Genomic DNA, 25,105 nt, shown 5'->3' on the forward strand with positions numbered 1-25,105 from the left:
GAAGCACTTTTCAAAATATCACGCACCGATTTTGATCATTTTTTAAAGTGTTTGTGAATGGCATTTTTTCACTATAAAAATAATCAAAAACGTAATTGAAATAAATTAGATAATTATTATGATGCTAACCTTGTTATTATTATTATTATCATCATATACTACTAGGTCGCTACTTGCTCCATTTCTGTTGTCTAATTAATGTCATCTTGCAATACACAAAAGGCCATGGACATAGTAGCGTTTGATGCAGAAAATTCATGTGAAATTAATCTTGTAACTTGACATATCATTTCCACATATGACCACTATTTTTTATGCTCCTGCGAGCTAGCTTAAATTGAAATGTCATCAGTGTGATACGAGTCTTGTTCTTTTATTCAACTGTGAATGAGGTGTGAAAGAATTAAAATGTTCTTTCAGAATCGTGTATGAGCAGATGTTAATTGTGTTCATGAAAAAAGTAGTTTGTATGAAAGCCTTTCACAAGTATGTATGTATGTATGTATGTATGTATGTATGTATGTATGTATGTATGTATGTATGTATGTATGTATGTATGTATGTATGTATGTATGTCATCACTTGTGCTAATGAGCAAAATAAATTTGACCAATAATGTGAGAATAATCCAGAATAATCACTTTTTACTGTGTGACACTTTGAGGTAAACAAGTAGAAAAAAACAAACGAGCATCCAGTATGTTGCAGCCTTGGTGAGGCGGGGCTCCAAGGCTACAACAACACTTGTGTCATTCATCACAAAACTAAGCCACTCTCCAAATATTGTGGTCAGCTTCAGCTCATATAGCATTTATCCTTGGCTGAAATACTGTACTCAGACATGTGACAAGTCATTTTCGATAGGTCCTTAAAAGAAGGCAGTGGTGAATCAAGGTAGGTTTTTACAACACTATTTCATCTAATTCACGTTTTTGCCTTAAATTGTATTTGCAAGAGGTAAACTGGGTAAAATTACACATAAGTCTTGCATCAACTTTAAACTGTGAATGTAACAAACATTTGAATTTAGAAATGTGTATATTTATCTATTCAGATGGATGGATGGATGGATGGATGGATGGATGGATGGATGGATGGATGGATGGATGGATGGATGGATGGATGGATGGATGGAGGGGTACTGTATGTTTTGTCTGTTTGATGGGTACTGCTGCATGTGTGGCACACATGCTTTGTTATCATTTACACCAAAAGTTATGTACTGCACTAACTTACATGAGCCAGATATTAGAGTTATTATAATTTTAGATTTTTCATTACAGTTTACTGTAGTTTGAATTGACTAATTTATAACTTAAAAAAAGAAATCTGTTTATTTTATTCATTTTCGAGAATGTTTCATGTGCAGTAATGTTATTTGTTTCGAAAAATACATGGTTTTAATTTAGTTTTTATTTGTTTGAGTTTTCAATGTCAGGAATATTTCAAGTGTAATATTAAATTCAAAGATATATGCTAAGATAAAATAAACCATTTTTAATAGCACATAAATCAATGACGGGTTGACTTCAATGGCTGTAATTATAGCATTACTTAGTATTATAACTAAAATTTTTTTTTTTTTTTAATTTTTCCTGTTTTTTCTTCATTTTGTTAACAAAAAAATGTAGTTTTCATGATTGTGTTTTCCTTATTTAGCTACACTAGTGGTTCTCAATTATTTTGTGTCATTCCGGATAATTGTTGGCAATATCTGGCATGTTTTCGCTGAAAAAAAAACCTGAAGTGGCTCATCAACATGATTGGGGTGTAATGTCTTGAAGTGACATCTTAATTTATTTATTTAACTTCACTTTAGACACAATAAGCACATCCTCACAGTGAAGCCAACACTACATCATATAACCTCGTCTTAGCTTTCAGGAAACTTTCATTGGTCTCTTTATCTCGCTTTCTCCGTCTGTCGAGTCGACTTGGTGTCCTCGGCTTATACTCATACTCAGTGGCTCTTAATGTTGGTGGAGGCACCGAACCCCACCGGTTTCACATGCTCATTTACCGAACCATTCTTCCAATGACTGTGCCTACTAACTGCAGTCGAGACTGAGGGGTGGACCTCTGTGGCGGAGGATCCACCGAACCCCTGAGACCGACTCACCGAACCCCTAGGGTTCGATTGAACCTGACACATTCCGCCGGCAACAGTGGCAGCTGACGAGTTGGAACGTTAGTAAATGGGCAGGATCGCTATGCAGGTGACAGAGGCGTTGGTGCTCGCAGGTGATTTATTAACAAAAAGCACGGGTCCGAGACAACGCGGACCCGGCAAAAACGTTGTTGAACAAAAAGTGACAATACGATACAGGACGCACAAACAGGTGCGATCGTGGCTAATAAATACCTCCCGCGAAGCAACTCTCGTAACGAATAGCAGTTCAAGGTACAGGCGAGGCGCGAGGCGTAGTATCTTCCGACGCTGGGTGAGTGCCAGCGTCTGGTTTAAATGTCCAAAAGTCAGTGATGAGGGAATTGACAGCAGCTGGCGGACGTCGGGAGCGGAGGCCCCGCCCAGCTGTCAACTCGCCATTGCTCATACTTATAGTGTGGAAAGCGCGCATGCTCAGTGCAAACAAAACGGAGGGAATGCTCCCATCGCAGTCTGAAACGCCCCCTAACGCAGTGGAGCTGCAATCACATTTTATTGTACAACAGTAAAAAAAAGTCATAACAAATAAAAAAGCATGTTCCCTGAGGTCGAACGCCCCACTATCTGCCTCATTGTACAGAGGTCCAGGGTTTAACTTTCTGCTATGTCATTTCTATGTGTGAGTTTGTATGGTCATCAGGGTTTGTTGTAATTGCTTTGTCTGGTTTTCGTTTGCTTGTCTTTGTGTAGGTACGTCAGAGGAGAAGACACATTTTAAAACATTGACAGTCAAGAAGCCATCTGGCCAATGGACACAATCCCCATCAAAACTGCAAGACTGCAAAAAAAGAGTACAGGAAATACATTATGTGACAGGTACCTAGTGGGCAGCGACAGTGTATCTGCTTGAGTTTTACACTTTTTTTTTTACTGCCAATTCCCGAGAAAGGTCTTCCTTGTCCAACTATCCGCAACTGTTACCCAGGGCAACACGGAGCATTCCAACATGACTTTGCTAATATTGACTGAAAGCTAAAACGCATCATCTTTTCATCAGTATAACACCAAAGGACGAGAGTAGTGCCTTTGAAATGTTTGGAATTTTAGTTTTCGTTTTCACCTCCTTATCAAAAGCACCTGTACTTTTCTGATCATGAACACTTCAATGAACAAGACTGACTGCCCAGAATTGAGTGTTCCTCTCCCTGTCTTCTTCACCATTGGTGTATTCAGTTTAATGGAGAATCTCTTGGTTGTGGTGGCTGTCATATACAACCGAAATCTCCACTCACCCATGTACGGCTTCATGTGCAGCCTAGCGGGCTTCAACACCATTGCCAGCCTCACAAAAACTTGTGAGAACGTCCTGCTTGTCTTCGCAGATGCGGGACAACTGCAGAAGATAGGTTCCTTCGAGACCAAGCTTGACGACGTGATTGACTCGCTGCTCTGTATGTCATTTCTGGGTTCAATTTTCAGTTTCCTGGCAATTGCTGTGGACCGGTATGTATTTAGTTGCCAGGATGTGCATGTAGCCGCAATCCTAATATTGCATTTTGTGTTTCAACATGACAGTTTTGGGCCAATCACAGGGCAATACCGGCAAAGCTATTGCTTCTTTGTTCTTTCTAATTTCTAAGCATTCATCGAAATGGCTACTGAGAATGCTAAAATCGACCCTTGTCCCAAAAAAAAAAAACCCTCCAACTTATTTCATACTCATTTCTTTTATTATGCAGTATAATTATACAGCGAAAAAACGGCAGTGCGGATGGAACCATTGTTTCAATCAAAGAATAATTGCCTTATAGCTCCAATTATTTCATGCAACTAAGCAAGTCCCACCTAAACCAAAATATTTTTGACGGCAAAAGTAAAGCAATGAAAAAAAAATACTGTACATTAAATACAACAAGAAATTGTATCGAACAAGGACCTAGGTCAGATTTTAGACTTGAGTACTAAAACCATTGTTCTGAATATTAGGAACCTCAGGGAAATTGAAACGTTACATTTTTGTTTTGGTCAGAATTTCTCATAGTCACTTAGCATAAAGTGACTGAAGTAAATCGAAGAGAAGTGCGATACAACGTCATCATCAAATGTGCTGTATGTGCAACATATAGCAGCGCACAGATGAAATTTCTTCCCTCTTAGCCAGACAACAGAGAACAAGAAGAGCTGCTGCTGCAGGTCCCTGCGCTGTCCACAAAAGAGCAGTTAATTTAAAATGGCAAAACGACACATAACATAAGACACAGTCATGCAATCTTAACACTTTATTGTTTGAAAGAGGGGCAAATCAAAGTGTCCCTTTCACTGAAAATGTATACAATGAAAAACTGAGCAGAAGTGTTGCAAAATAGTCAACTCATCGTGAATGCTTCCTTTTGCAGATACATCTCTATATTCCATGCACTAAGATACCACAACATCATGACGATGCGCCGTACGGGAACCAGTCTGGGTATCATCTGGACGACTTGTGGGGTGTCAGCCATTTTCATCGTCAGCTTCTTCGACTTCAAGTTCATCATGATCTTCTTTGTTTGCCTCTTTTTGATTTGCTTTATCGTCATCTGCTTCCTTTATGTTTATATGTTCACGCTGGCACGTAATCATGCCAGGAAAATTGCCTCTGTGAACTCGGGCGGCGGCGAAAAATGTCATCTGAGGTGGTGGGGTGGCAGGATGAGAGGAGCCCTTACACTTACTATTCTCTTTGGAGCATTTGTTTTGTGTTGGGCACCTTTTTTTCTCCACGTCATCATCATGGTCGTGTGCCCGACTGACCCATACTGCGAGTGTTACAGATCCCTCTTCCAGCTCCACGTGTTGCTGCTGATGAGCCATGCCCTGATTGATCCTGCTATCTATGCTTTCCGCAGCGCAGAACTTAGGCATACGTTCAGAAAGATGCTTCTTTGCTCATGAGAGATACAACCTTTATTTAAAAGCTTCCTCTCGGTCTATTTTCACTACCTGAGCAAAATGAACTGATGTCCAGTGTTAAATCAAAGCCGAAACGGAAACGTAGTCAAAATTGCAAGTTCATAATTTTATGTGACAAATTAGATTTGATATTTCTGTGTTGTCTAAGCAACGGTCTCAGGCAAAAGAAGAGGTTGAAAAACTTCTGTTGATTTGGATTAACGAAAAGCAGCTAGCAGGGACAGTGTGAGTGAGGGTATTATCGCCGAGAAAGCACGGCATCTTCACTCGGATATCATCAAGAGGCAACTATATCAACGACCATCACAAAGGTAAATAAAACGACTTTATTATATAGTACAGTTTATTTCTTTAATTACAATACAATGGCACATTTATTATACATAAAATTAGGTATATTCTGCAGTTTTATTTAGTAGAAAATTATGTTTTATGGGGAACTGGAAACGGATTATTCAAATTTTTAGTGGTTTGCTATTTGAAATTAATGTTTGGAAGACGCACTTTTCACCTTACACACACTTTCTCGGAACCAATTAAGTTTGTAAAATGAGGTATCATTGTATTGATAATCCTAACCCTGGACACAGGCTTGCGCCCACTCACAGTAAACGACTGGCCCGCACAGGGACCGTGATGTCCAAGTAAAACATAAACGATGTAGTGCTTTTCTTTGTATGTTATACTTTTAATTTAACGTGAAGACATTTGGACGCTAGTACAAGCGAATTACCCAGCAAGATTTACGGCTTGTCTTTACAGCATTGATAACTTTGCAATGTTTTCCCTTTGTCAGGAGCTTTTCCAATCCTAGCAATGATTTTTCCAAAGAAAAAAACAGTGTGATGTTTCCTGCATGGTGGAGAGAAGAGGGCCAATAAAATTTAGCATGATAACATTGTACACAAATGTACAATTCCATACACTGCACCTACTGGGTGGATTAAAAATCATCACTCCACTTACCAATTGATTGGAAGTCCTGAACCAAGCTTTTCTCTTCTCCTGCGCGTAATATGCAGACTGGATCTCGGCTCTGCCCATCTGCACCAAGTCAGGTAAATTGCAAAAAAAAAAAAAAGCATGCAACTGCACCATGGTCCATGACAGGAACTGTACGAAAGGCAATTTGATGAACGTTCATTCATTCATTCATTCTGCACAGTACATGTCAGATTAATATTAAGAGAAAAAGAGCTCCCCATTTTGAAATGTGATTTTATTAAGCCACTGTTAAAAGCATTTATTCATTATTTTAAGCAGTGCATGATGAAGCTTAGCTATCTGTTTCTTGTATAAACTTCCACATAGAATGCATGGATTGTGTAACAAGCAATAAAGTGTCTTTTAGCAACATGTCAAGATCAAGGATATTTCTATATTGAAATTGAAAAAATACTTTTTCGCTTTTGATTGAGATAAAATACTTCTCTAAAACATAGTTGTGTTTTTTCATACAATCTTTGTTTCCATTGTTAAACAAACAGGAACACCATTGAATTCATTCATTCATTTTCCAATCCACTGAATCCTCACGCTGGTCATGGTGGGTGCTGGACCCTATTATATCCATCATTGGGCTGTAGGCGAGGGACATCTTGAACCGGTTGCCAGCCAATCACAGGGCAAACGTAGACAAACAACCATCTGCGCTCACATTCGCTCGGGACAATTTATAGTGTTCAATCACCCTGCCGTGCATGTTTTCAGAACGTGGGAGGACCCAGGTAAAATCCACACAGGCCCGGACCAGAGTATGCAACCTCCACACATGGGGGCCAGAGTGGGGAATGAACCCATGACCTCTGTACTGTGAGGTCGATGCGCTACCCACTCGTCCACCGGAGCCTGAAGAAAATTGTGAGACGGTCCAGCACTTGTGAGGATAAGCGTGTCAGATAATGGATGGATGGATGGATGGATGGATGGATTAATTCATTGATTTCTAAAATGATACAGATACACCCTTTTAAATTTATGATTGGAATATAATGACATCCATCACATATCCATGGTTCTCCAAATTTGTCTGCCTGAACATTGATAAAGCCAGCAAAATTATGTGACACTCCCAGTGCCAAAACATAGACCTGCTTTCAGTGACAAAATTGTCAGGTGTGTCAGGGCCATGGTAAAGAAAACGTTCAACATGGTGCAATGCGTTCTGCCATGCTAAGAGGAGGCCCGATTTGGCATGAATATCAAGATGTCTTTGCGCTCGAGTGTACTTGCGGTATTGAGCAAAATAGAGACCATTAATGTTCGTGACAAATTGACCAGGGTGACAGAAGAGATCCTTTGAATAGTACCAAAGAATTCACCCTCTGTTTCAAAAATTATGATGACTACTCCTTTATGCAGATCTCTTACATGTGACTCCCTGTGTAATTTGTATGCTTTTAAAACAAAGTGTCCTACAGTTCCTCTGACAGTGAGTTTTACTGTTTGCATTATTCCCACTGTGTATTACAGACAGTGTTAACATTGAGAAGAAATCGATGATAAGGTTTCTTCAGCCGTCATCTGTATTTCTTTGAAGGTGTCGGACGTTTCGCTTCTGATCGAAGAAACTTCGTCAGCAAACTAAAGTCTTATTGGTGGTTTATATAGGGCCTAAACTACCAGTAAGACTTTAGTTTGCTGACTAAGTTTCTTGGATCAGAAGCGAAACGTCCGACACCTTCAAAGAAGTACAGATGACGACTGAAGAAACCTTTTCATCGATGGACCACTCCTGTACGACTGAGGTCTTAAACAGACGTATTGAGGAGAAAAGGCATTAAATTGCCTTATTTCGATGAAAATAACATCAGCATCTGCACTATTCGAACCTTTGTGGACCCGAGTGTTTCTACCATATTATAAACAATTAATTACAGTAAAGTCTCGTTATATCGATATTCAAGGGAGTCCGAAAAAATATCGATATAACCGGGACTATCGATATATCCGACCCTGTTTGCATGTAATTTTCTCCGTGCGTGCATAGAAATAGTATCGATATAACCGGGACTATCGATATATCCGATATCGATATAACGAGACTTTACTGTAATTTAAAAAACACAATATTGAAAAGAAAATTGTATTTCCTTTTTTATGCATTGGCTCAATCAGGGTGAAATGTCAACAGATATTTTTTAAACAGTGTTGTGGTCATTTACCCATCATTGAGAACCCTTTTCAGAGGCTTGGGCTGGATATAGTTGGACCTCTACCAAAAAGTGCTAGGGGACACCAGTACATTTTAGTTATGGTCGATTACGCCACTCGGTTTCCAGAGGCTGTTCCCCTCAGAAAGGCTACCACTGGGCAGATTGCAAAGGAACTGTTTGCTCTGACCAGCAGGGTGGGAATCCCAAACGAGATACTGACAGACCAAGGAAGCCCCTTTATGTCCAAGGTCATGGAGGACCTATGTGCTCTGCTCAAGGTCAAGCAACTGAGAACTTCCATCTACCACCCACAGACGGATGGGTTGGTAGAACGGTTCAAGACACTCAAGGCTATGATGAGGAAAGTGATGAAAGAAGATGGCCGAAACTGGAATCAACTGCTGCCGTACCTGTTGTTTGCTGTGAGGGAAGTACCACAGTCTTCTACTGGTGTCCCCACTGAGAGCTAGCCTCTCATGACATTACAACACATTGTATTATTTCAACAGAATGTCAGAATGTCCATCCATTTTCCGTAGCGCTTATTCCTCATTAAGGTCGCGGGGGGTGCTGGAGCCTATCTCAGCTGTCTTCGGGACACCCTGAATTCTAACTACAGAGGAATAAAGTGGATGAGCCATACAATGAAACTCTGGGAAAGAGTAGTTGAAGCTAGACTAAGAGCAGAAGTGAACATTTGTGAGCACCAGTATGGCGTCATGCCAAAAAAAGAGTACGACAGATGCAGTGTTTGCTTTAAGAATGCTGATAGAGAAGTCTAGGGAAGGTCAGAAAGAATTGCATTGTGTCTTTGTAGATCTGGAGAAAGCGTATGACAGGGTGCCCAGAGAAGAGCTGTGGCATTGCATGAGGAAGTCTGGAGTGACGGAAAAGTATGTCAGAGCGGTGCAAGACATGTATCATGACTGTAGGACAGTTGTGAGGTGTGCTGTCAGTGTGACTGAGGAATTCAAGGTGGAGGTGGGACTCCACCAGGGGTCAGCTCTGAGCCCCTTCTTATTTGCTATGGTGATGGACAGGCTGACAGACGATGTTAGACAAGAATCTCCTTGGACCATGATGTTTGCAGATGACATTGTGCTCTGTAGCGAGAACAGGGAACAGGTGGCGGAGAAACTAGAGATGTGGAGATATGCCCTGGAAAGGAGAGGAATGAAGATCAGTCGCAGCAAGACGGAATATATGTGTGTGAATGAGAGGGATCCAATTGCAAGAGTGATGCGACATGGGAAAAGAGATAAAGAAGGTGGAGGATTTTAAGTACTTGGGGTCAACTGTCCAGACCAATGGAGAGTGTGGAAAAGAGGTGAAGAAGCGTGTCCAGGCAGGCTGGAGCGGCTGGAGAAAAATGTCAGGTGTGATGTGTGATAGAAGGTCTTCAGCAGGGATGAAAGAAAAAGTGTATAAAACAGTGGTGAGACCAGCCATGGTGTTTGGACTGGAGACAGTGCTGCTCAAGATGTTGAGGTTTTCTTTGGGAGTGACCAGGTTGGATAGGATCAGGAATGAGTACATTAGAGGGACAACTCATATTAGAGGCTTTGGAGAGAAAGTCAGAGACGCCAGACTGAGATGGTTTGGACATGTCCAGAGGAGAGAGAGTGACTATATCGGGAGAAGGATGCTGAGCCTTGAACTGCCAGGCAGGAGACCGAGAAGAAGACCGAAGAGGAGGTTTATGGATGTGGTCAAAGAGGACATGAAGGTACCTGGTGTGAGAGAAGAGGATGCACAAAACCGGGATAGATGGAGGACATTGATTCGCTGTGGCGACCCCTGAGGGGAAAAGCCCAAAGGAAAAGAAGATCTGCTGCCAGATGCAATCATTAACAGAGCCATGGGTTCCCGACCCTGTTCTAGAGTTATTTGCAGTGAAAGTGGGGCGACTGTACAAAAGACAAATGCTACCCCCTTGTGGGAGGGAAAAACATTGACAGAGGTCTGACTAGTGCTTTACCGGCGGCACCCCCCTCCCCCCTCGAAAGAAAAAACAAAACCCGAACAAATTTGGGAATGGCGCTCCACGTCATGCTTTTCAATTCAGTGAATTAGTTAATTTGTCTGACGTAACAATTGGATTGGAACAATTGGATAATGCCTTGTAAATTAACTATCATGAATCAAATCCAGAGCTAAATTCTAAATCGGCTTGGTAAAAAGCTTCAGTATCAAATGTTGTTTCATTGCACTCTTTTTACTGCTCAGCACTTACCAGCCGAAGCACAGATGCTGATGTAGCAATTCCTTGGGTTAAAACAGCAGAAGATATCCTTAAAAGTTTTCCTCATTTCCTGACTCCTGAAGGCATAGATCAATGGATCAATGACAGAATTGCACATGATGAGGATTAGATACATGTTAAAGTGGGACATGAAGCACACGCAGTAGACCTTCCGTGGACAGGATATCATCAGGATGAGATGGAGGAAGAAGGGAGCCCAGCAGACGATGAAAATCCCCAATAGAATGGTCAGTGTGATGGCGCCCTTCATGCTAGTCCGCTGACGGATGGTGTTGCAACCGGAAAGAGCAGCAATGCGCTTCACATGCGAGCGCGCCAACATGAACATATGGCTGTAAAGGGATGCCATGATGAGCAGCATGCTGAAGAACATGGCCACGAGGCAGATGATCACAGAGGTGGTATCGGAGTAAATGATGAAGATAATCCCGCAGCCTGTGCAGAAGGTCCAGATTCCTCCAATGATGCAGCCAGCTCGTCTCACTGTCATGATGTTGTGGTACCTCAGTGCATAGAAGATGGTGATATACCTGTTAACAAAAACATCACGTTTGTGTTAAAAAAAAATATATATATATATATATATATATATATAACGGTTTACGAACCCCTTGGCTTACGAACTTTTCGGTTTACGAACGTTACAATTATGAAAATTTTACCTTGGCATAGGAACTATTTTTCGGGAGACACACGGAGCTGCCACAATGAATGATGTGTCGTTCGTGAACGACCCCGTTCTCCAAACAAGGAAATGGCAGTGGACTTATTTTTTGTCCTCTATTACCCGCCCCCAGTCGTCGGTTAAAGCCACGTGATTGGTCAAGAACGCAGCAGTGGGGGATGGGGTTACAGACAGAGAAAGAGCGAGTCCGTTCTCCAAAAAAACAAAATGGCGTCTTCGGTTAAAGCCACGTGATTGGTCAAGAACCCAGCAGTGTAGGGGAGGGGGTTAAACATTAAAGAGACAGGCAGACAGAGAGAGAGAGAAAACACACACACGAAAGGGAGAGAACAGAGCTTGAAACGAAAAAAAAGAAAAGGGGGAAAAACAAGTAAAATGGTGAGAAAATGGATAGAAAACAGTGAAATTTGGACTCATTTCAACTTTCATAATTCAAAAGCGGAGGCTCCACAAATAACGCGCACAAGTCATCTGTACACTTGATGCAAAAAGCTATCAACCCAGCTAAACAGATCACAATTGATGAACTAGATACAATTATCACAGAGAAAGCACCTACAAGAGATCATTCCTCAAGAGGGTGAAAGAAGCCTCTGTTCCTCATCAAGTGTTTAATGCTGAGGAACCCGCCATTAACGACCAAATAAAATGATTTTATTGTACAGTACAGTTTATTTCTTTTGTCATAATACTATAGCACATTTATTATACATAAAATAAGATATATTTTATGTAGTTTTAAGGCTTAGAAAATTAGAAAGTAGAAAATTATATTTTATGGGGACCTGGGAACGGATTATTCTCATTTTAATGGTTTCCTATGGGAAATTAATTTTTGGGATGCACACTTTTCGCCTTACACACTCTGTCTGGGAACCAATTAAGTTCGTAAGCCAAGGTCCCACTGTATATTTTTATGTATGTATTTATTCATGTATTCATTCCCAACTAAATTTACCACGGCACCGATTGGACAAGCAATGTCATTTACTGCCAGTGATGGACAAGCAAAAGTCTCATAACTAATTAACATATTAAGTCGCGTGTATCTTACCCTCCATGGCAGAAACTCTGTTGAACCCCTGACCCTGACTCACCAAGTACCTGAGGTTCAATCGAACCCAGGTTAAGAAGGGCTGCTCCAGTCGCTGCTTGTGAGTGTTGTTCTGTATCAGGGCTTAGTAAACAGCTGAAAGTGTGCACGTGCATAGCTGATGTGGAAAGTTGCTAGAATTCTTATTTTGGAATTAAGAGCACAATCAAGTGAAAACCTCGGACATTGGGGCACTCGCAAGGCAAGGTACCACAACAATCTTACTAGGGCACTCATGTAAAGAAGTACAAGAACGTATATTTTCCTCTGTTTTTTGAAGTAGAAGTTTCAGATGGTGATTACCTGTCCACAGCAATGGCCACGAGACTGCACATTGATGCCACCACTGAGATGCAAATCATGGAATCAAAAACATTATCCATGTGTCGAATGAATTGATCCTCCACCACCAGCTGTCTGTTGTTGAGCATGTAAATGACGATACTTTCCCAGGCATTGGACACACTCACTAGCATGTCAGCTACAGCCAAACTGAAGAAGAAAGAAGATATATTTAATGACCAAAAGCCCTATTCTTGAGAAAGTGACCCACACTTCCCTTTCTCAGTTAAAACAAGAACAAAAACAGTTCTTTATTTTCACATTTACTTTTATGAAAGTGATCAGTTCCTCAATCACAAAGTGGACATTTAGAAATCAGGACATATTCATACTTTATAATTGTTTTAAATAAATAAAACGCTGCTCACTTAAGCTTGGACATTATTTCCTGTAAACATATTATAGTCATGCTAAAAAATCCAGAGTGAAATTTTAACTTCTGAAATCTTCATGACACCACCTTCAGGCTGAGTGTTAAATGCTATCTTTTGATCAACCTTTCTGGGAATACACAGCGTCTTAGATGTAACCATTTCTTTTGGTCGAGGCGGAAATGACATGCTCTTCTTGATTCACTGCAAGATTGTTTTTATGCCTTTTGTGGGTTCTCCATTATGCCATATTGGTGGTGTCCCCCCACCAAAATTCTTGTTCCCTCATTTGGTGTGAATTTGGAAATATGCTCTGAGTACATGGCTTCACTTTAAGTATCTGGAAACTCAGAAGGTTTTGCAAATGTGCCATTGCATTATTCAGAGTGCTCCAAAAAAATGAAGACTAAAACCCAAAGTGTCAGACAGTACAGAGAAAGTAAACAGTTGAAGCACGATTGACTTTATTTTTTTTTTTATTTTTTTTTTGTATCACGCTTCAAATTTCAACAGTTTACTTCACTCTGGTGAGCTGAATATTGGCATTTATAAAACAGGTCTGTATGTAAAAATTATGTCAGCATTATAATTCAAACCACGAAAAGATTTGGTCACCAATTGTCTCGCCCAATTTTGGTGTCTGACTCATTTCTTTTTGATATTTCAATTTGTCTACAGAGCAGCAAACAGGCAAGCACTGAAATATGTTTTGTTTCCACGTTCTGTTGTCCCTTATGGAAACGTTGAGCAATCTGCAACAAAATGTATGTGATTTTTGAGTTATGTGTCTGGAGCTCAACTTGATGAGGATGTGGTGAACGAAATCAGAAATTTCATGCAATATTCGAAACATAGAGAGGGGATGTTGATTGAACAGAACACAATTAAGAGATCAGATGCACCACAACAAGCAAGAATGGACATTTGATAGTCAATCGAGTAAACATTTTCCTCCTCTAAAACCACAGCCCCAAAACACTGACCCTCGAACATCCAGGCCAACAAACCTTCCTCCGGCACAAGAAACTCCTGTGTTGGGTTACCTACCATATGCCCAACCTCCACAGTTTCCTCGTCCAAGACAAGCTGCAGTTCCCATGATTTCTGAACCGAGAATTCCAGAACTGAGAGAGGGTGAGGATGCAGAAAGTTTTTTTCGTCAGGTTTGAAAGAATAGCTAAAACTTGGGGGTGGAATTATAAAGAGTCGGCTGTTCGAGTAGTGACCTTGCTGATTGGAAAGGCATATGCTGGCATGGATGAAGAGCAGGCCCAGTTCTACGAAGCCATTAAAGCAGCAGTATTAATCAAATACAATGCTACTGAAGAAACTTATCGACAGAGGTTTCGTAGTACGTTTGTTCCAATGGGAGAGACTGGCACAGAAAGTTATAATCGACTGAAAGGACTGTACAGAAGGTGGATGCGACCTGATCACCGCAGCAAGGATCAGATTGGAGAAGTCGTCATTCTGGAGCAGTATCTGAGAGTTCTTCAACCTGTGGTCCGCATCTGGGTAAAGAAGCACAAGCCTAAGACTGGAGAAGAAGCAGCGGAGTTGGCTGAGCGATACGTAGCAGCACACCGGGAGTCGTACAGGAAAAAAGGGACCATCTACGAAGCTGAAATATGAGAGCCCTCAAATCATTCAACATGCAGACTTGGGTAAAGCTGACAATGGGGCTCGGAGACAGCCTGGAAAGTTTCAACCAAAAGGTGACTTTATTTGTTTTAATTGTCAGCAACGTGGCCACAAGGCTTCCATGTGTCCTATACGAAAACCCAGTGCCGTAGAATTTTGTTCAGTTCCTAAAGCAATATGACTTTTGAGATTGACGGTCAATTTTTCATACTTAAGGTTGCCGTATTGAAGAATTTATTTTATGATGTCGTGTTGGGGGATGATTTGCCTGTATTGAACCATGTTGTCCATAAAATTGTGAAGGATTGCACATGTATGGCAGTCACTAGGTCTCAAACAAAAGGTTTGGAACCATTACCTAATCTCGATGATACACTTGTCCAAGCAGGAGGCAAGGTAAAGAAAAGTAGACGGCAGCGCAAACAGGAAAAGAACTGGAGATGTGTTCCTTCTAGCATTCCAATGCAAACTGGTTTGGAGGGCACAAGCATTAAACCAGAGTGGCAGATCCCAGAGAACTTTAGGGATCATCAAAAAAATGATCCAACTTTGAAATCACTGTTTGAGAAAGTTTATGAGGTTGATGGGGTGCCAGTGAATAGCACAAAGTGTTTAGAAAAAATAACCGGATAGCCGTTTATGTTAAGAAACAACTCATTGTATCTCTCTGACACTGCAACACCTAGATTAGTTATCGTTAGCAATTTACAGGCAGCTCATCTTACATTTAGGACACACTATTCCTTGGGCCGGACATCTAGGACAGGCAAAGACGTATGACAGAGTCAGTCAGCGATTCTATTGGCCAGGGCTCTATAAAGATGTACAAGAATATTGCAGGCAATGTGGCACTTGTCAGATGGTTGCACCAACAAAAAAAAATCGGATAAGGGCTATTTACAGCCATTACCTATCATGAGTGTCCCATATGACAGGATAGCCATGGACATTATTGGTCCATTGCCAAAGAGTAGCTCAGGATGCAAGTCTTCTCTTGTAATCTGTGATTATGCAACCAGGTACCCAGATGTTTACCCATTACGTTCTATGCAGGTGAAACATGCAGTCCGATGTTTGGTTGAGTTATTCTCAAGAACAGGCATACCTAAAGAGATATTAACAGACCAAGGTACAACTTTATGTCTCATCTGATGAAAGGCCTATATAGCCAGCTTGGAGTTAAAGGAATAAGAACCACTCCATACCATCCTGAAACCGATGGTCTTGTTGAAAGATTTAATGGGACATTAAAACAAATGCTGAGGAAGTTCATTCATGAAACTGGTAAAGACTGGGACAAACGGCTGCCTTTTCTATTATTTGCTTATCGAGAAGTGCCCCAAGCGTCAACTGTTTTTTCTCCTTTTGAGTTGCTTTATGATAGACAGGTCTGTGGACCCCTGGACATGCTAAAGGAGAACTGGGTGGCTGGAGAGGCGACGTCACGCAGTGTCATCTCCTATATTCTTCAAATGAGGGACAAGTTGGAGAACTTCAGGGAGATGGCAAAGAAGCACATGGAGGAAAGTCAACGAAACCAAAAGGTGCGGTAAAATTAACACGCCAGAGAGAGAGATTTGCACCCTGGACAGAAGGTGTTAATATTGCTACCTACGGGACCAAGTAAGCTACTGGCAAAGTGGCAGGGCCGGTACACTGTGACTAGGAGAATAGGACCTGTCACATGACAAACAAAAGAAAAAGCAGATTCAACATGTGAATCCCCTGAAGTTGTATGCAGAGAAACCATCGGAACCATTGAGCTCCGAGCCTATTCATCAGAGAAATCTCGGTTACTGAGAGGGAGGAGATGGATGAGGCCCAAGAGGGAAGGGGGTAATTCTACAGAGACCTTGTTGCACCTGACCCCAAAGAAACAAATTCAGTGAGCAGAGGTAAGGGAATCATTTCCTTCCCTATTCAAAGATAAACCCGGACGAACTGATCTCATCACTCACAAGATTGTGCTCAAAGAAAATAAACCCGTACGTTTGAGGCCATATCGGATTCCGGAGAGGTAGGTTGAACCACTGAAGCAGGAGGTACGAGCAATGCTTCATATGGGAATCATCGAAGTATAATAGAAATGTATTCGATGTTGGTGCAAGTAGCCTGAATGAATCGGCTGGATTGTGCAACATTTAGTTTTGTGCTTAGAAGGTGAATCCTTACCTGCAGACAAAAAAGTACATGGGTGAATGAAGGTTCTTGTTCTTGACTATGGCTGTAATAACCAGGATGTTCTCGAAAAGGGAGATGATCCCTAGTGTCAGAAACACCTAAGAGAAAGCATGTTGGTCTTTATGATTTATGACTACAGATAAGATGTCGATCCCTGATGTATGGCATCCATATGTCAGTTTTTATTGGCCATGTATGCATGATCTGGGGGAAAAAGTCTAGTTTTGTTGCTGTGCGTATAACATGATATTACTTTAAATAAGTTGCCGCATGCTTCTGACAGAGAAAGCAATCAGCGAAATTTTATTTTCATTGATCAGCTTAATAATTACAATAAGTGGTGCCAATGGGACTGCTTTGCTTCCCAAATTCTTGTGGAAATGTGTACAAATATCTGAGGTTGTTCGATTGAATGCAAACAGAGATTTACCTCAACAGCAATGTGCACTTGCTCACATGCTGCAGGTTGGCTAGGTCCGCCCTTGTCGAGCAGGCTGGAGTTGGAGAGGGATGGCAAAGTTGAGTTACCCATGAACATCTCCTCTTTGTCGGAGGAGCCGAGAGACGCGTTCATTCCTCGAGGGGCTCTGATCCAAATCACAGTCGTCAAGTCAGGATGGCATTTCCTGCACGCTGACAGAGACAGTCCAAGGCAAAAGTGTCATTTCAATTTCAATTTGTAAACTTTTATTCTGCTGTAGACCAAGGTTACAGCTAATTTTAATCTACTAACAAATTTGCTGAGCCGAGAGAAAAAAACATACTTAAAATTTTCAGTATGTTCATGCGTATCATTCATGCTAATTTGCATTATAGCCAAACTACATAGCAGAAAACCTTCTTCGGGATATTACTGACTCATGTTAGATTTTTTTCCCCTTCCTTTTCAATGAAAAATTATGCCATTGTCGACTTCAGTTACAGATTTACAGCACGCAAATCAAGATATTTTTTAAGTAAGAGATTCTTCCTTAAGTAAGAGATTACGAGTGAGTAATATCCTGAAGAAGGTTTTCTGCTATGTAGTTTGGCTATAATGCAAATTAGCATGAACATACTGAAACATTTAAGTATGGTTTTGTCTGCCTACCTGCAGGCCTGCATTTGTGCTCTCCTAGGTTGAGATCTGAGCACGGTCTTGGCCCATGAAGAATCTCTTTTACTTCCATCAAGCCATCAATGACAATCACAAATGTAAATAAAGTGACTTTATTATGCCGTGTAGTGTATTTCTTTCATTACAATAGCACATTTATTATACATAGAATAAGGTATGTTGTGTGTAGTTTTAAGGCTTATTTAGTTGAAAAGCATATATTATGGAAACCCGGGAGCGGATTTTTCCCATTTTAATGGTTTCCTATGGGATTTTTTTTTTTTTTTGTGATACACACTTTTCTTACACGCTCCGTCTGGGAGCCAATTAAGTTTGTAAACTGAGGTCTCACTGTATATATAAACATGCACAACACAAACACCGAACGTCCCAATACTTTATTGCTCTTATATAAAGTACTGTTGTTCAACACTAATTTCAACCGTGGGGAAACGTAAGAATTGTGATATCCGAGCAACGTACAAGGCAATAGTGGCTGTGGAGGACAATCCAACAAGCAAATGCTTCATCGCGAAATAGTTCGACTTGCCGCAGAATACTTTCTCAACGTAAGTAATGTAAACGTTGCGCTTTTTGTTTTCCATACATGTATTTAATTGTGTTGTCTTCAGATATCTTTATCGCATGCAATAATCACTGTTTTTCATATGTTTATACATGCTGCCGTTCGTGGTTTCTCTCGTGTGTACAATGTCAACAATGTCGAGTGCTACTCAGAGTCACGATTGCAAGAGTCCGTTATAAAAATAATAAATGACGTTTTTATTGAATTCAGTACTAAAGCATGCTAGATACGCAATCCATGAACTCAAGGAGAAAATTACATGCCATATTGCCCACTTTTAATGCAGTTCGGCGCAGGATCGGATATATCCAGTAGTGGGCCGTCACAGCCAGCAAGGCCTTCTCTGCTGGCCTAACATAATCAGACACCATTATCATAATTATAATAAAAGTCAATTTCATTAAAAAAGTATTTTTTCTAAATATATATATAATTATTCTACATACTGTTTTCTTGATGTTATATTATATCCATTTGGTTATGCTCCTTTCAGTGTTGTAGTTTTAGGTCAGAGTTTTTAATCCAATCAGAATTCAGCTAGCTTGTGTCGCCAGGCTGTATGAAATCTGACCGACGCCTTCAGAATCAACAGTGAGGGCGTCTGTGCGCTGTACATGAACGGGCACGTGTAGTTGATATACAGTTGCGATAGCCAATCAGATCACGAGTTGGCACAGTAAGGCCAGCTAGAGGGCCTCGCGTTGAACATGACATGTACGCGTCCTGTGATTGGATACTCACTTTACCTCAGCCCTCAGCGGAGGCAGCGCTATGCAAATCAACCAAGCTACAACAGATCAGACCCGGAAACTTTAGCAGAAAAACAAGCGAGTATATCTACTCGCTTTTTTAACCCACAATGGCTGAAGGAGAGGACAACTCGCTGTCGCATGTAGGGAAGCCTATTCTCAAGAACAAACGAAAAAGATTTGTTTACTTTCATTTTCAACAAATTGTTCGTTTTGTGAACGTCTTGTTGTTTTTCTTATATTAAACTGACATTTTGTAATTTAGCGTAAAATCTTGTTAAAGATTGCATATTCTTGGTGGACTTCATAAAACTTTGTGGACAAATGATTTTAAATTTCCTTTTATTTTGAAGTGTTTGCAGTATCACGTATAGTGACAAGTTGTAATTGCCGATGCAGATTTATTGATGTGTAATTGCTCCGGAAAATAGCCTGTGTTGTAGACGATTAAGGTGATGCCACGCCCAGTACCGCGTGCGTGTGCTTTTGTAAATGATATCTCCAGCCGTTGTGTCACAAATTATGGTATTACGAGGGATATTTGTTCAAGTCGGACTAAGCAGGACTTCACTGAAGGCCTAGGTGTGAAATGCACGGACCACCACTGGATATATCGATAGTCCGGTTATATCGATATTCTTTCCGACTCCCGAGAATATCACGTACGCTACGCAGGCAATCAGAGCAGAACGGCGCGAATGTGCCCTGCCCATACGCGCCGTTGATGTGTGGCCACAGCGTACAGATCTGATGTTGCTCACAGTGGTCCTCAGAGTGCTCAGGGAGCTTGTGTGTCTGCTCAGAAACATGTAAAATTAGAGGGAACATTGCCCGAGACCCTAATGAGGATGAAGCAGTCTGGAAAATGGATGGATGGGAAGACGTATTTTCACAACCGTGCAGCGCATCGGATTAAACGCCTTAGTGTCAGTTACAAGTGCTATTTCTGCATTTAACACATACACAAGACTTATTGTATGACAGCATTGGATTGGTAAAATATATCCAAGGTTAAAAAATGCAGTACTATGCATGCACGCTGTCAATGTTTTTTAAGAGCAGTGGGAGCAAAATTGAGTTTGTTTAATTTTTGATCAATCCTCATTTTCAGATTCATCAACGTCCTCATCTTCTATCTTCGAAATGAACAGCTGGGAAAATTCTCTGTCAAAGATGGGAGGTTCTGTTCGCAACTTCACCAAATTGTGATAACAATTAAAAGCCCAATTCAAAGTAGTTTTTAATCTATATGCAAAACAACAACGAAAATAAATCATGCCATTTGAAGTCATGACGGTGCTCATAACTTGCTGTTTTGAACATATTATTTTTTTCATCTAAATTATTCAGTGCGTTCAGGAGAATTTTTTTTTCCCTAAATATGCTTGAAAAGTACATATAAATATTCCTCGTCCAGTGTATATATATATCCTGTGATCAATCATTTCAGGCACAGTGGTTACTAGAGTGGACAGCTGTTCAAAAGTTATTTTGTCTTTTATTAATTAATTTTTATGTTAAGGATGTGCATCAACCACAACAATGTGTGTGTCTTCTGCCATTATTTTTCTTTCATGATTTATAGATGAATAAAAATATTGTAAAAATGTAGGTTATCGATACATGAAATGTTTAAAGTACATCAAACTGAGAGATTTCTTCATTGCAGATGAGTTTTCACGACACAGCACATTCATTGCTAAATGGCGATGCTGATGTCTTGACAAAAACAATTGACCTGATATAATAACAGACTGAGGTAAAAATGTGTAATACAATTACAGGTGCTTGTTTTTTCAGCAGTCCGCTACATTTAGAAAATACAGTAAAGTCTCGTTATATCGATATTCTCGGGAGCCGGAAAAAGTATCGATATAACCGGACTATCGATATATCCGACCCTGTTTGTATGTAATTTTCTCCTTGCGTTCATGGAAACAGTATCGTAATAAGCAGTACTATCGATATAACCGATATCAATATAACGAGATTTTACTGTATAGTGTATACAGTATTCGTGCAAGTATAATCTTTGATAATTAAATGCTTTTGCAAGCAAGAATATTAAACTGTGTGGAGTGGTTAAAAATGCGGAATGTATGGTTTGAAATATTTGAAAGGATTTAGGCACAAACAATTATTGCTGTGTGACACTTCGGTGAATTCCATAATCTGTTTTATAATGGACTCTTTAGAACAACGCTTTCTTCAAAAGAACTCTTTTCCTCAAAATTGACGCCTTTGATTTAGCCCTGTTGCTCAAGATAATGTGACAGTCCTCTGGCAACTCTGGTGGCTCACGTATTTAAATATATCATTTACAATGGAATCCTACGCCTCTCTATTTAGACCAGTGGTTCTTAATCTTGTTGGAGGCACCGAACCCCACTAGTTTCATGTGCTCATTCACCGAACCCTTCTTCCAATGACTGTGCCTACTAACTGCAGTCTAGCCTGAGGGGTGGACCTCTGTGGCGGAGGAACCCCTGAGACCGACTCACCGAACCCCTAGGGTTCGATCCAACCCAGGTTCAGAACCACTGATTTAGACTGAGCTCTTCATTACTATTGATTACGTACCGGATTTAAAATGTGCTTCTATCATGATGAGGAGGAGAGGAACAAGAGGAAAACGCCCTACTAGAAAGGTCATTCCAAATTTTGTAGATAAACACTTTAAGGTAAAAATTACTGCATACAAAAGATAGGCTGCCAAATGAAAAACAAAGTCATGTAGTTTAGTCAATACATTGTAAGAATGAAAATTGTAAAGAGCAATCCATTGGGAGACTAAACAAATTCTCAAAAAAATGACTTTATCAACATGGCAGGGATAATACTAGTGGGCCTCAATCGGCAGTACATATGCACCCAAAAGCTAGCAACCACTCATTTGACAACAATGAGGTTAAAATCTTAGCGAAAGAACATCGATGGTTTGAAAGGGGAGTAAAATAAGCTATTTTCATAAAACAGCTAAATCCTTCACTCAACCGATATGGTGGGGTGAGGTTCAATTTGGATCGTTCGTACAACAGACTGCTTAGGCAACATAGGATTAGTTGTGCTGATGAGGTGATACCAGAGCAAATAGGGCAATCAGGCCAGTCGTCAGTCAGTCAGGGCAATCAGTGGAGCCGCAGGGAGTAGTCCTCTGCTCCCCCAACCTGAGAGCAGGGACCTATCATAGCAGAGTCCGGCACCGCCACATCTGGACAGTAAGGATATATATATATATATATATATATATATATATATATATATATATATATATATATATATATATATAGGGCCGAAACTACCAGTAAGACGTTAGTTCTCTGAAGAAGCATCTTGGATAAGAAGCGAAACGTCCGACACCTTCAAAGAAGTACACAAGACGGCTGAAGAAACCTTTTCATCGATACAGTTACATTATATTTTGTAACTTATGTTTCATATAATGGGATAAAACATTATGACTTACGAAGGATACAGAAGTTACACGTGAATGTTTCTGAGTGAAACAAGTAAAAGATGGCGCACAGCATATCAGTTGATGAAGAGCTATCTAAGACTTCTCGTATCGACGGTGGATTCTGGTTTAACTTTAACTGGCCAGGTAAGAAAATGTAAAACAATATTCCAATACAATACTATACATATGATTTATATCGTGCTGAAGCTGAAGCAAACGTGGACAACTATCATATACAGGTAATAAATCAGTCACAAAGATAGTAGAAAGCACCAGAGAGCATATTCTGCAATATTAAGGTGCTCAAAAAGGTCTTTAAACGTCCATGAGTAAAGACAAAAGAATATTTCCTTTGTGGCAAAATAGAACTGGTCAAACAGCTCCAGGCTCACTTGAATCGACTTTTCTGTGATGAACCTTGATGTTCTAGTGATTTGAAAAAAAAGGGTGAATGACCCAATTGAGAGCAGGCCGATGTGGACAAATTGGAGCTACATCCATCCATCCATTTTTCGTACCGCTTATTCCTCATTAGGGTCGCGGGGGTTGCTGGAGCCTATCTCAGCTGTCTTCGGGCACGAGGCGGGGGACACCCTGAATTGGTTGCCAGCCAATCGCAGGGTACACAAAGACGTACAACAGTCACTCTCACACTCACACCTAGGGACAATTTGGAGTGGTCAATCTGCCTGCCATGCATGTTTTTGGAGTGTGGGAGGAAACCGGAGGACCCGGAGAAAACCCACGCGGGTCCGGGGAGAACATGCAAACTCCACACAGGGAGGCCGGACCGGGACGTGAACCGGCGACCTCTGCACTGTGAAGCCGGTGTGCTAACCACTCGACTACCGGGCCGCCCAAATTAAACATATATTACAACAGTGTTTGAGCTTGTGCTCAGTGAGAAAAAAGATCCATCATTTGCGATGTTCATTTTATCTTAATGAATTCCCCCGCTAACTTTCTATGTTGTAAAATTGAACTGAATCCAGCAAGCTTCAATAAAATAAAGTAGGCGCTGGTTTCAAACACTTACAAAATATAACCGAAACACACAATTCAGGCCAGTTTTCACAAACGCGTGGACACTATTGTGAATAGCTTGTCTGAATATGCAGCTGATCCAAAAATGAAGGACTCACCTCTTGTGGCAACAGTGATTCGGCTCCTCTCTTGAGTGGTTTAGTGGACTGACTGCGATGATCTTTGTCGAACATCAGAGGAAAAGAATCAAAAACTATGAAAGTGAGAATGCTAGACAGTGTTGAGGGTTTCTAAGAGAGAGAGAGAGAGAGAGAGAGAGAGAGAGAGAGAGAGAGAGAGAGAGAGAGAGAGAGAGAGAGAGAGAGAGAGAGAGAGAGAGAGAGAGAGAGAGAGAGAGAGAAGAGAGAGAGAGAAGAGAGAGAGAGAGAGAGAGAGAGAGCTGTTGTTGAAGCGCTATATAAATCAATATGTATTGTATTGTATTGTATTGTATTGTATTGTATTAAGTCGGCGGAATCGTGTGTGTTTTGTCTGCGATGAAAGGAAGCTTATGACACCCTTCTAGTTAGGGTAGAGCAGTCAGCAATAGAAAGCTCATTTATTGTTTTCTATATAGGGTAAGGTAGTGTGTGAGCTGACACTCATATTTTAATCATAGCATAGCATACTCATAGCATGTTCAACTTCGGGTTTAAGTTTTGGTAATACGATGGTCCCATACAAGTACACCATGGATAAAATGGTAGTCATGTGACAATACAAAGTTGACAGGCCATGACCTCCACTGATGACAATATGTTGCTGAAAACTGTGGCAGCTATTTGCCTTCGGTTTTAGTGATTTTGTTCCTCCCCTTTTATATTCAAGGCTTTTCGTGCTTACTGACTGTCTAATACAGAATCTGTGAGAGGTTTGGGGCGAAAGGTGCTGCTAAGACCGAGAGGTTCAGTGCATGCACTCTCATGAGTGACTGTATTTTTCCTTTAGGGTCACTACTTACTCATGGAGGATTACACCATGTGGCACCGTAAGACTTGAATAATGCTCCCCAATCGATCCTGGCTGCAGAGTTGGTGTCAGCTCTTGGGTGCTCATACTCAATAAATATTTGATAATTGTCTTGTAATAATCGATCCACTCATCCATTTTCTGAATCTCCAATATAAACATAAAATCAAATGAGATGTATGTGGTGTTTCTGCAGCACATTTCATCTTGTTTGATTTCATCATTTTTTTATATGAATGGAGGCCATCTTATTTTACACTTGTATGGGCGTTAATGCATTATCTAAAACACAGTTTACGTGTCCAACTGCTTACTGTGTCTTGTGAGCACTTGGAATTACAAGGAAGCCTTGTGCGAACAGAAAACTGTGTCCAAGTGGAAAATCATTTCTCTTCAGTTGATTTGAGACATAAAATGGAAGCAAATAATGTTATT

The 25,105-nt window shown here is 40.6% G+C and overlaps 3 protein-coding genes across 5 annotated transcripts; 2 read left to right on the forward strand and 1 right to left on the reverse strand.

Moving 5' to 3' along the window:
- The first annotated feature begins 3,248 nt into the window (after nucleotides 1–3,248).
- On the forward strand, nucleotides 3,249–5,058 carry mc2r (melanocortin 2 receptor). The gene is made up of 2 exons (XM_088998171.1): nucleotides 3,249–3,610; nucleotides 4,504–5,058. The coding sequence occupies exons 1-2, from the start codon at nucleotides 3,261–3,263 to the stop codon at nucleotides 5,039–5,041; spliced, it is 888 nt and encodes a 295-aa protein (XP_088854297.1). The 5' UTR covers nucleotides 3,249–3,260; the 3' UTR covers nucleotides 5,042–5,058.
- Nucleotides 5,059–5,761: 703 nt separating this feature from the next.
- On the reverse strand, nucleotides 5,762–23,953 carry LOC148896123 (melanocortin receptor 5-like). 3 transcript variants are annotated; one of them, XM_088998168.1, is made up of 7 exons: nucleotides 23,821–23,953; nucleotides 17,221–17,423; nucleotides 16,782–16,888; nucleotides 12,559–12,747; nucleotides 10,448–11,007; nucleotides 6,026–6,103; nucleotides 5,762–5,911 (listed from the first exon to the last, which is right to left on the reverse strand). In XM_088998168.1, exons 2-7 carry the CDS (start codon nucleotides 17,362–17,364, stop codon nucleotides 5,775–5,777), a joined length of 1,215 nt encoding a protein of 404 aa, XP_088854294.1. In that variant the 5' UTR covers nucleotides 17,365–17,423; nucleotides 23,821–23,953; the 3' UTR covers nucleotides 5,762–5,774. The 3 variants fall into 3 exon arrangements, with proteins under 3 accessions (XP_088854294.1, XP_088854296.1, XP_088854295.1); XM_088998170.1 differs by lacking the exons at nucleotides 5,762–5,911; nucleotides 6,026–6,103 and having other exon boundaries at nucleotides 8,118–10,533; nucleotides 10,626–11,007; XM_088998169.1 differs by lacking the exons at nucleotides 5,762–5,911; nucleotides 6,026–6,103 and having other exon boundaries at nucleotides 8,118–11,007.
- Nucleotides 14,223–16,162, forward strand: LOC148896124 (zinc finger protein 213-like). Its single transcript, XM_088998356.1, is given in 4 exon segments — nucleotides 14,223–14,567; nucleotides 14,569–14,688; nucleotides 14,691–14,752; nucleotides 15,994–16,162. Coding segments are annotated over 4 exon segments (696 nt in total).
- Nucleotides 23,954–25,105: the final 1,152 nt, after the last annotated feature.

Source organism: Hippocampus bargibanti, linkage group LG06 (genome assembly GCF_051943395.1).
Source record: "Hippocampus bargibanti isolate YZ-2025 linkage group LG06, ASM5194339v1, whole genome shotgun sequence".
Lineage (NCBI taxonomy): Eukaryota > Metazoa > Chordata > Actinopteri > Syngnathiformes > Syngnathidae > Hippocampus > Hippocampus bargibanti.